The following is a 12,324-nucleotide window of genomic DNA, read 5'->3' as shown; positions in this document are numbered from 1 at the left end:
TACGTGCCCTGACCGGGGATCAAACCCACAACCCTGGTGTACCGGGACGACTCTCTAACCCACTGAGCTACCTGGCCAGGACTGTACTGATTGAATTTTTAAGTCATGAGAAATACTACTTTTGTTTTTAAATGTTAAGATAGGTTCTCTAAGGACAGGATGACAGGCAGCTCTTTCTTCTTTATACTTGTCTGTAAGGAAAAAAACTGCATAAAAATTATTTTAAAAATAAAATCAGAAGAGGTTTGGATCACAGCAGCAATATATGTTACACACCCCCGTTAAAAAAAGAAAGAAAAGAAAAGGCTATTTTGTGTCCACACCCACTGTGAAAGCACTACATTTCATTCCTGAAACCTGTTGCACGAGGAAAAGACAGTCTGCCGCACGGTCCGGAAGTTCCTAGCGGCCTGGAGGGGGAGGGGGCAGAGATGCTTCAGGCCCCGCCTCCTCCTCAGTAAGCCAGGTGTCCACTCACTGTGCTGATTGCTTCCTGCTCAGGGATTTAAGGAACAGATTGTCTTCAATATTTTCAGATGTTGCCAATGTTTTCAGATGTATAAGCCCATTTTTACCAAAGGGTGAGATTATGCTGCTCTCTTTATTTTAAAGAGTTTTCACAGCACTCAAAGAAAACAAAGCGCTCGATTAGTGTATCAATGAGCATTATGCCACAGCTCTGTGTTGAGCATCACTGTATCGGAGATTGTTCACACTCTGTCTTTATTAAACGAATGTTAACTGATACTAACAAACTCAAAGCAGAAAGGTATTGAAGGGAAAAGCAAGCCAAGAGATAGATGTATTAATAATATATCTTACTGTTCGCACAGTAAGCAAACAGTAAAAAATTTTTTAAAACTTCATATTACTTTTCTTTTCTTAGGTTCTAGGCAGTGGACATAGTTAGACTGCCATCTCAAGTAAAAATGCCGAAAAGCAAGTGTTAACTCCAAAAGGGGTCATTTCCTTGAACTTTAGGAGTGGACCTTAAATAGCAGTGAGCTTTTTTATGTGTTTAATTTAAGAGTTGTTATAGGCATAAGAGTGATGGAAAAAAGCCTTCTCGCCAGGACGCTAGTAGCCCTTTTCTCATCTAATCAAGTGCCAAGAGAGAACGCAAACTGTTTGGCAAGTGGAAACAACCCCCTCTTTTTGGATGGGCCAGGGAGAGGTGGAGAAGTAACGTCTCCTCCGGCAGACGCCAGTGCTGGCAGGAGGAGCCGCAGCTCCTGGTGGAAGACGAGTGGCACGTGCTCCCACAGAAATGGCCCGTGGCTACCCTTCTGCCTTCCTTCAGGACTGGGTTCTGATGATGGAAAGTTCGAATTCAGAGAAGAATGACAGCGCTTCATCGGCGAGAAACAGGCATGCAAAATAACCACAGACGGCCATGAATGGCGCCGGCTGCTCGCGCTGGGAGTCCCATGCTTGATTCTGTCAACAAGACCCTGAGACTCCCACAAAGAGCACAGCTATGGACGGGCGGTTTACCAGAGATGCTGGGCTCCTTGGAAATGCGAACATATTTTGAAATTCCTTATCTTCACAGAGAGCCACGTGGAACTTGGACCATCGTTGAAAATGGAGCAACCTGGGGAGAAGTTTAAGAAAGGAGAGGACGCTTACATCTCTCCGGGGCAGTGCCTTTCCATGGGGTGGGTCTAGGGCACTTACCTACACCAGCAAATGCATTTCAGACCTTTATAAAAAGTAGCTGTGGGGTGACAATAGGGTTACGAATTTAAAGTGGCTCTTCGAGAACAAAGGGATTACGCCTCCCTATCTCTTGGATGATATTCCAGTAAAGACCTGTTCTCAAAGGAAACACACTCTTGGACATCAAATAGACCACTCAGGCACGGGGAAGCTGTGGGTTTGGAGTCAGCTAAAGCATAACTGTAGTACATCTGTCACAGAGAATGCCACACTTGGGAGCACTTGAGACTTAGAGCAAGAAAAGACATGTCTCTCAAGAGAAAGGCTTCCCAAATTAAAGCAGTGCATCAGCATCGTGAGATCCATCGAGCAGGTAGAGGCAAAGCTGTTTCACAGCCTGCTAGGAATAAGAGCCCTGATTAAAGGTCACGCCATGCTTCAAGTTTTGGTTCCTTCTGTTATTCTTCCTTTACCATTTATCTCCATGAACTTGTCTACAATTATTTCCTTCCTTCTATCCTTCCTTCCTTCTTGACTCCCTCCCTCCCTCCTTTCCTTCCTTCCCTTACTTCTTTCTTTTCCTCTCCTTCCCTCCCTTCTTTTTGGTGCAAGATGTGCCTTACTCCCAATGTACTGTCACTTACTTAATAGCCACATCGTTTCCTTCTAGCGGGGTTGGCTCTCTGGCCCACACAGAGCCCAAACCTACAGCCATGGCCTAACTATTAGTATTGTGCTCGAACAGCGCCGGCTAGCTGGGATATGCTCTTCTTCGTTTGCAAGGTGTAATCCCTAATGAGGGAACTTTGAGAGTTTCTGGAGCAGTTATTTAGGGAACATTCCAAATCTAAAACAAATAGCAGGAAGCAGGATGATGACTACATGTGTCAGTAAGTCACAGGTGTGAAGCAAAAGAGGCAGGTCCGGAATGGCCTTCTAAAGTTTAGAAATAAGGGCCACAAAGAAAAAAATCCAGAAAAAAGGCACGTATTTCTAAGCTGAATGTCTCTATGAAAAATGTTCTTTCCATATGCGTGGACAGCATGCGGATGCAGGAGTAAACTGGAGCCAAGGGTCTCTGAATTGGATGTAACCAAGGTCTCCTGATGGCTAATGGTCAAGTGTTTGGGGTAATCCAACATGCACAACAACTTCAGAGAATGATTCGCCTGGAAGGATAGACTAAATTATTGTACTTTTGAATTTATACATTTGGGTGTTCAGTTTCACAAACACCCAAATGTATCCATCAGTAATTAGCCTAGGCAATTCCAATGTGTGAAAAAATAGTTCCTCCTGCCATTATGGGTCTGAGAGCCTAGTTCGGAGTACGAGTGGAGTGACCCTCAGGGATGAGTCTTCGTTACTCTCTGAAGACCAGGGACAGCATCTGTCACGACGGCTCTTTAACATCTGTTGAGGGTCCAGAGCATGTTAAACTTTGTACAGAACAGATGTCAAGACCTCAGCTTCCTAAAATGTTAGAAAAATATATACAATATTTGGAGAGATTAGTTGACTAAACAGGATTCAGGGACACAGCATAATCACAGTCTTGAATTTTAAAGCATGAGGGATCTTGAAGGTCACGGCCTCACCTTTTACTCAACAGGCTAGTATGGACCCAGGGAAATGAGCCTTGGCCCTGACATCTTATTAACCTAGAATCAAGTCCATGCTCTCTCACTATCTGTTATGTACTCTTGGATAAATTACGGTCTGCCATGGACTGAATGTTTGTGTCCTCACAAAATTCCTATGTTGAAGCCCTAGTCCTCGGTGTGATGATTATTTGGAGGTGGGGCCTTTGAGAGGTAATTAGGTCATAAGGCTGGAGGCTTCATGATGAGATTAGTGTCCTTATAGGAAGAGACAAAAGAGATGATCTCTCTCTCCTTACCATGTGAAGCTATAGCAAGAAGGTGGCCTTTGCAAACCAGGAAGAGAACTCCCACAACACCCAGCCTCTGGAACTGTGAGAAATAAATGCTGTTGCTTAGGCTGCCCAGTGTATATTGTTTGTTACAGTAGCCTGAGCGGACTAAAACAACATCCGCTCTGAACCTAAATGTTTCTCACCTGTAAAAATGAGAGGTCCCTATCCAGTTGCTGTGATGACCACAATATGTGTAGAGAATCATTCACAGTGTCTCATCTCAGCCTATGCAGTTATTACCAGAGGCGAGGAAACTGAGGCTCAGAGAGGTTAAGTGAATGGTCCAAGATCACAGAGCTAGCCGTCATTCTACCCCCACACTGCCCATGCCCACAGCCCTAATTGTCCGGAACTTCCCATATGGCCCGTTACCAACTGTGCCCGCCTCGCTCAGCCCTCCTTTTACCATCTCCTACATCAGAGTCAACCTGGCCTTGACCTGTTGTTTCTTCCTTATTTGCAAAGCAATCTGTTAAACTAACCCCTGTGAATGTGCTAACGAACCACGGTGTGGTGGAAACGTGATGCATTTGAAGTGAGAAGACCTGGGCCCTAGTCTGTCACCACCTCCCACTGTGGCCTTGGGAAGTCACTTCCCCCGGGGGGGTTTCAGTTTCCATTAGGGGATCACTCAGGGCACTTCTAATTTTGACACCCTACGTCCTTCTGACTTAAAGCGCCACCCCTCCAGGAGTATCTGCTGTTTAATAAACGCCTGACGCTAGTCGAGCCATCAAATCAAAGGCAAACATTTCTTCACGAAAAAGACCCAGGTATCTTTTTCTCTTTTTACTTTTTTAGACAGGAAGCTCTTTCTAGCCACTCACAAGCCACGATAAAGGAATAGCTGTACAGATGATCGTGGGCAGAGAACCCCGAAGAGTGATATCCCAGTACTTTAGGGTCTGAAAATCAACAAAACAGGTCTCTGTCCGTAGGCCCTAGAAACAGCATAAGCCTTAAGTGTCCATTAAAAGTGAGAGTCGGAGCCCTTAACCTTTAGAAAGAGAATAAAAGGCAAAAATAGAGAGCTCATTGAGCGGAGACATATAAAGGAAGAGAATTGCGTGCACAGGCCACTCAGATCAGCGGCAATTTTCTAGGGATAATTTCTGCAATGGCTTTGAAAGGTATCTTTATTCAAATGAGTCTTCCTGAAATACTTCCTGAGGAGAAAAGAGATCCTCACCTAGATGCATTCTCACAGGACAGAAACACTCAGTGGATCAATTCCGGTTGAAGATCAAATAGAACAAAATCAGGACAGTTTTTTAAATAGATGGAGTATATTTTCAGTCAAATGTGCAATTTCCTTTTCTAGAGAAACGTTTTGTTTTACCACTGCATTGATGCCATCTTTTCTGTTACCCTTCTAATATTCTCTGAGAGAATGTGGCATCGTTAAGGGCCACTTGGGACAACTATGATTGATGGGGGGAACCTGCTGGCGATGATAAGTACAGGGAACCTGACAAGATGGGCATCAAAAGCAGCCCGATTCCTAGTTTTCTGCAAAAAGTCACATCGTTATTTTCTGTGCGGGTAAAGGGAAAAGAGGAAGCTCCGAAAAGGGTCTCTACTCAAAGAAAAGCTCGACGTTACAGTTTTCCTGAGGAAAATCGTATGTATAGCAAGTGCATTGATCACAGATCAGTAAAGAACACTTGCAGAATTCTTACAGCACCCCACTTTTTCACACCCTCTATACCTACATATGTATTCTGCTTTGTTTTAATTTACAGCGCTTGTCACTACCTGACATTATATTAAATATCTGCCTGTTTTCTGACCACCTCGCTAGAATATAGGTCCCACAAGGGCAAAGACTTGGCTTGGTTTTGTTTACTGCTGTATCCCCAGTACCTAGTATAGTGCCTGGTGCACGGTAAGAGCTCAGTAAATATTAAATGAATGAATGAGTGAGGAATAGTAAAATTTAAGCTCATAGCCACTTGGGCCGGATTTATAGCACAAAGCTGTTCTATGATCACACAAGTTATTTGCAAACTCATAACTTGAGTTTTGAAGCACTAATAGAAAGTTTAACTACTTGGGTCTGGAAATGTCCTTACCCTTGACCAAGGAGTTCTACCACTAAGATTTAGCCCAAGTGCAAAGACTTGTGTACAAATATGAACAATGTTCATGGCAATTTTATTTACAACAGGGAACAACTGGGAATTATTTCATCATTTATTAATATTTATAATATAATAATTTCACATTGATAATTTAATGTCAAAAAAGGATAATGACTAAGAAAATTATGTCTTTAAGATAGAATATTACATGGTCATTAAAGTATTTTATGGAGAGTTTTAAATTATATATGTAAAGGCTTTGATAAATTGTTAGGTGAAAAGAGTAAAATCACAGCTGAATTATAGTATGATACCAACCAAGTGATAGGCCAAATGCTTAAATATGTGGTATTGTGACAAAAATTTTCTTGCACATTTTGGCTTTTTTTTCTCCTTTCTGAACTTTTAAAATTTTCTACGAGTAATCAGGTCATATTAATTTAATAAATGAAAAGTAAAAATGAAAAATGTAAAGATTTTATCTTGTGGCTTACTGATAATTTCACCTTTTCCTGGTATAAATAAGTAAAACTATTAATTACATGCAATAAAAATGTACAGTTAAAGATGCTATGAAGAGAAGTAAAAACAATTTTATAAGTTTTTTCTTGTTAATTTCTTCATGCAAGAAGAAATGTTTTGCAAATAAAACTAAATAATTTTAATTCAAAAGTTTCATGCTCAAAAATGCAAAGGTGAGGGAAGCAATTTCTAATAAATAACAGAAAATGGAGAATGGTTTTAAGAGATCCCACAGTTTTACTTTTGTTTTCAGATTTTTTTCTTCTTCTTCTTACTTTAGGATGATCAATTAAATGAGGTTTCATGAGGGAAAGTGAGTCTAACAGAGAAAAAAATAGCCTTAGACTTTTAAACAAAAATCTCATCTTCTATCTCCAGGTTGAAGAGCTCTAATTCTTAGTTGGACCTCATGCTCTTAAACCCTTTAGAACAAGCCAAGAAAGGGGGCTGGATTGTTCTAGAATCACAAATCCAACTGGGGAGACACTCTGCACTCTTCAAAAAGTAGGCTTCTTCCTCCCCTAGACTGGACGAGTTAAAGCCAGCTGCTGCTAGACATCCCCTGGTGGTTTTCATAGTTTACATTGTTAAGCCTGCAACTCTTTGTTCAAAAAGAATACAATTTGATTGTAAGGAGGTGAAAAGGTTAACACAGTAGCTGTTGGGGTGAAGGGCCTTGGCCCACCTACTGGGAACTTCAGCCTTTCCCCTCACCCTGGGGGAGCTGCGCCAGGCTTGTCGGGGATGCGGAAGCCCCTTAGAAACTCTGACCTGGTCCAGTCTCCTCCTCACTCTGACGGGTGAGGTGGGGCTGGGTGGGGAGACGTGCAATGTCACACGTGTTGCTTGATTAAAATCTAGAGCTGACTCACCTATAGCATATCGCAGCTTTCTAACAAGGGGTTTCAGAGTGTATGTTCGGAAAATACCGAAGAAACTAACAATATGACAAAATGACTAAGAGAAGTGAGACCCCAAATCTGACATTAAAATTAATCACTCAAACCTATTCTTTCCATACAAAAGGAAATTTTACAGCAGAAGTATGGTTTAGGAAATAGGATTTTCTTCTATTTTTTCTTCTTTTATTTGGAAAAATTTTGAAAATATGGAAATGTATAGAGATTAATGTAAAAAAAACTGCCATGGATGGATGTTAATCTTTTGTTGTTTTTCTTCTAGATATGTATGTATCTCTGCGGCTCATAAAGATAAGAAAGCAAGCGATAAAGTCCAGCACCTTTAAACCAGAACCATCTCCACAAGAATGAGTTATGTTTACCGTGAAGCCCTAATGTCAGATAACACAGAATACAATCATGTCTATGACATACAGCTCTTAAGTAGAGAAGACAAAAATATATACATTTTTAATATTTTAAACATATAGCACATTAATATATTTATAGTTATTTATAGTATAACATTTCAATGTATAGTGCTTAAGCTATTTGTATATTTATATGTGTATTTAAATAAAGGAAACAACACATTAGGCACATTAGCCCATTCCCAGAAGCAAACACACTCATGATTTTAACTTCGACTTTTATGTCCAATAAATATATTTGCTTGTTTTACCCATAAAATATATTTTTATTATCAAAATATTAATTAAAATCAAGTGGATCTTAACATAGTTGCAAACATGACTGCCGTGAGATAGTAAAAAGATTTATTGGCTGAGAGGCAATTTTAGCACCTTTGAATCTTTAAACTAGATTCCTGAAAATAAAGGCCTCAGATGTCTTGAAGTTACTACACACTCTATTACATTTTATTATTTTATCCCTTGGATTCTTGTGCAGAGCCTGACTGACTCACATTTATCATTCAGCTTCTTGAGTTTTGGTTATTTGGTTAACGGATCTAGAAGTCGGAAAAGGCTGTTAAAGTTAGAGCCCCAAAGAGCAGGTGCAATGATCACACAGGTGACAACCACTGTCCTGATATCGGAAGAAACAAATAACAAAGACACCAGAAACTGGTTGTGTGTGCATAATATTGGATAATATTCTAAATGTTAAACTAGATTAGAAGGCAGAGACGTAATATCTTTTAGAAAGATTTCCACCAAAAATGATGGTGATTTTAAAAAATTGCTAATGCATTGGGGCTCTGGTAGCCACCCAGCCCAGTTCTGTATTCTGGCTGTGCCACTTTCTAGCTGGATGGCCTTCACCTCTCTGTATCCAGAGGTCCTTCCAATAAAAGGGAAATGATAGTACCTACTGCATAGTGGAAAGAATTGAGAACCTGGGATGTGGAGAGGCCACAAACTCTGGAACTTCACTCTGTCATCTGGGCCCTCTATAGCCCTTTATGAGCTGTGTGGGCCTGGGGACAGGGACAGCCCAGGGGTTTGGCGGCTGCTGTGAGCACTCATTGGGTAAGGAAGGGGCTTAGTGCCCTGCTCTAAGAACACGCTCCGCGTCAACATTAGCCACTATGAATACTCCAGATAAATAATGCTTTCGTGTTCCTAAAGCACATGCTATTTTTAAATGCAGAAGCAAGCTCACAATTGCCTCACAGCAAGGAGTCAAGAGGAGCTAGAGGAAGGATCTAATTGCATTGATTAGTGTATCTGGGAGCAATTTGTCTGGGCCCAGGACAGCGATCAGTGCTGTGAATGTGGCCCGGTTCAGTCACAGCTTCGCAGGAAAATAAGGAGACCCCCAAAGTGGGCTTTTTTCCCCTTGAAAAGGGGTGGCTAAGCTCCCTCTGACATTCTTATTGATAAGATCACTGAAAAGGGGAAGCCTAGAAGATGCTTTTTAAAATAGACCAGTGAGTTATGGTAACAAGTGCTTCGCAGGTCCAAAGCACTTCCACACGTGCCACTGACTCCTCGAAACCCTCACGGCAAGCCTCTGGGAAAGGTGGTGGTGTTCCCATTCGCCAGAGGAGGAAAGGGAGGCGTGGCAAATCTAAGTGACCTGCTCCACGTTTCTCTGTTAGTAAGAGCAGAATCCAGCTCTCTGCTACTCCAAGTTTAGAACTTTTATCATTCATTCGTGGCCCGTGGAAGGTTCCTGGCTGACCCGTACTTGCTGTATCGTGGGGGCTATTTCATTTTGCCAGTGTTACCTTGTGTTAGCCACACATGCGTTGCGTGTGAGCACCCATATGCACACGAGCATGCGCACACCGGGGAGCAACCGATCCTGCGTCTTACATTTTATTTCATTTTTAAGTGCAGTTAAAAGATGGAAATCTTAGATTGAGGTTGAAGACTGAAGTGACTCAGGCAAATTTTGAGTACGCTAAATAGCATTTTTAGACTAAAGCCTGAGAAGTAATTCAGTCCCCACAGAGAAAAAAAATTTTTTTCCATTTTAAATAAACCATTTTTTTTCTGAAAACATGATAGAATTTCTTTTATAAAAGAAGAGCAAAAGAACTTTTGTGACCATCTCCAGCTGTCGAACCTGCCTCCCATACTTCTGCCCTGCAGCAAAAGGAAGGGACATCAGGTGACAGACCCCAAATTTCAACTAGTCACACCAATTACAGACCTTCTTCTCCTGATGTGCTCTTGACCTTTTGCCTTTCCCCTACAATGAAGAATGAGACACAGTTTAAATCAAAATGACTCTCATGGGCAATTTTACAAAACAAATAGAAGGCATAGTCTCCCGCCCCCCAACCCCATTGGCCCAGCTTCCCCCACTGGGCCAGCCTGTTCCCCCTTTCCATGAAGGCAGGAGCGAATAATTACAAAGACATCCCCCGCCCCAGACAATGATGCTCTGCTTGCCAAAGGCCCTGTTTGCTCTGCAGAAAGAGTTTGACAAAGTAAATATTTGCAAAAACAGTATAACCAGATGCCAAGTCCCACTTCTAGGGGACCCACAGAGAAATATTTACAAAACAGGGCTTCTCGGTGTGGCAGCCCACCACCCAGTGGCGGGGACTGATCTTCTGGCTCCATGCCAGGCCAGGCACATCACAGCCTTTCCCTTAGCCTTCTAACTCCCGCACTAGGGCACTTTCCTCAGCGCATAGGAATAATTACATTTACTGTTGAGGACTCAGTTCCGAAATGTACTGATTTGGGACCACAGGAAGGAATCTTTAGCTGCCACTACTTCTTGCAGTAGGGGAAAAGATTTCTGAAGTCCACAAGAAATTAAAGGCAGGCTTAATTCAGAAAATGTCATTTAAAATTTTTTTAAGCTTTTAGTGCTTTAAGCTTACTGCTTAAAACCCAGTCATTTGGATTACCTGTAGATCTGTTATCTGCAAAACTGTGGGCCCTGAGAGCTAGAACGGTGAGAAAGGAAACAGGTGCCCCTGCTTGTTCCCATTATGCATATTAGCCCATGGCCTTCGCACAGCCTGTTAAACAGCTGAGTTTGAAACAATAATGGTGCAGGCCAAACGCTAGCCTGGAGGCCTGTCTGTCTTGGGATTTGGCCATTTACATTGATTTTTTTTTTAACCCACATTTTTCATGAAACACAAATATTTGCCATGGCAACTGGGGTGTCACATGACATGCTGCTACATAAACAGCTTAGAAATCTCTTAAGAGGAAACTGCCCACCGGTGCTGCAAATCCAGTGAAAACACCTTGAGGAGGATTTGGGCGTTGAAAGGTGAAGGTCTGGGAAGAACAGGTAACGGTCTACTATGTAGACACACTGGGATTAATTTCTTCTGTGCCACTCTTTGATTTCTCTCTCTCTCTCTCTTTTTTTTTTAAATGGGAGCAGCTGTAAACATGACCACATAGGGTAAGCCCCGAAAAAGACACTACCAGCTGTCTCCTTTCTAGGGTGAAAAGTTTCAATTATCACAAGTCTGTCTGTGCCTCATAAACATAAGAAAGCAAGCTCCACGAGCCCAGCACCTTTAGGCCAGGACAATCTCCGTGGGGATGAACATGTTGTACTGTGAGGTCCCCATGTTAGAGGACATAAAATTCCTTCCCCTTCTTCATTAAGGTAGCCGTGCGAAATTGGAGAGCTTGCTTTTTTATCTTTGGCTCAAAGACAAGTGAAAAACAGCAAGACGTCACAACAACATACACCGTGCAACACAAATTTGGATACAAAGTTCTAGCTACTGTGTTGCGGACTCCTGGACTGTCAACCAACTAGCAGAACAGGTTGACCCCATCATTTCGCTCACTTCACAGTAATTGGACATGACTGAGACTGTCACGACCGAGTTTGCTTGTCTAACAGTCCCCCTTGGAAAATCAAATGCATCCCAGAAACCGCTGAAAGAGTATTTACTTCTGTGTGAAAGGTGTCATTCTTTAACATATGTGTATTACCAAGAATCTCACTGAGAATATTATAATTAAGAACGATTTTCCTCCATTAGCTAGGAATGGAAATACCTTTAATTTGTGTTTCCTGGGAGGGATCTTCTTGGCTTCTGGAACCTGCTGTGGTTTCTCAGCTCCAGCTAAAGGGGTTGTCGGGTGAAGACGGTGCAAAGTTACCTCTTTCGGAAAGGGAGACTGAGTCACTGGGTTAATGCTATTGCGTTTGAGCCTCTAAAGTCAGGTGACTCTGTCACCCGCTGACTATTCACTATTAGTCTTTCCTGTATCTAGTCAATGAAAACTTTGTGAGCTCCACTGACTTCAGAAGGAAAGCAAAAGGCATGGAAGGGCCACAGTTTTGTCAGAATATAAGGTCAGCTCGCCTTCTGCAAATTGCCTCGGTGAAAAGGCAAATTTTAAAAGCAGGCAAACTAGAGGGTACTATTTGTCTTATAAAAATGTTTCACTTTAAGATTTCCTTAAATAGCCAAGTTTGTTGAAAAGGTAAATTAATGTCACTATATATGATGGACTATTCTATTGTGTAGTCTTTAAAAAAAAGTGGTTCTAAAGAATTCAACTGGTTTGGGGAGATAATACAAGTTAAAAACACACTAAATATTATTTTGAAATTAATTAAATCTATAAGCAACAACTTTCGGAGAACACGCTAGTCCACAGCAGCTCCTTCATGTGTGGCCCGCACACTGGACGGATCTTGGGAGAGAATCACATCCCTCCTGTCGCCTGGCAGAAAATCCGCCTGCCCTTTACAAACAGCCCAAGTCTGACAATCTCAGGGGAGAAAAATCTTTACACTACTTTTTCCAAGAAAGAGAACAAATAAT

The 12,324-nt window shown here is 41.9% G+C and overlaps 1 protein-coding gene across 8 annotated transcripts in view; it reads right to left on the bottom strand.

Annotated features, from left to right (window-relative positions):
* Positions 1-12,324, bottom strand: part of IQCH (IQ motif containing H) — a 185,429-nt gene that overhangs the window by 99,280 nt on the left and 73,825 nt on the right. For 6 of the 8 annotated variants that reach the window (XM_071221988.1, XM_045201370.3, XM_045201367.2 and 3 more), the window contains 2 exons: positions 11,549-11,616; positions 9,717-9,755 (listed from right to left, as the gene is read on the bottom strand). The exons of 1 other annotated variant lie outside the window; for it this stretch is intronic. In XM_071221988.1, coding sequence (XP_071078089.1) covers positions 9,717-9,755; positions 11,549-11,616 — 107 coding nt within the window. The remainder of the gene's footprint in view (positions 1-9,716; positions 9,756-11,548; positions 11,617-12,324) is intronic. One more of the 8 variants, XM_045201371.2, reaches the window with a different exon arrangement.

This window comes from Desmodus rotundus, chromosome 7 (genome assembly GCF_022682495.2).
Source record: "Desmodus rotundus isolate HL8 chromosome 7, HLdesRot8A.1, whole genome shotgun sequence".
In the NCBI taxonomy this organism is placed as follows: domain Eukaryota; kingdom Metazoa; phylum Chordata; class Mammalia; order Chiroptera; family Phyllostomidae; genus Desmodus; species Desmodus rotundus.
This window is presented reverse-complemented; position numbering and strand designations above follow the sequence as displayed.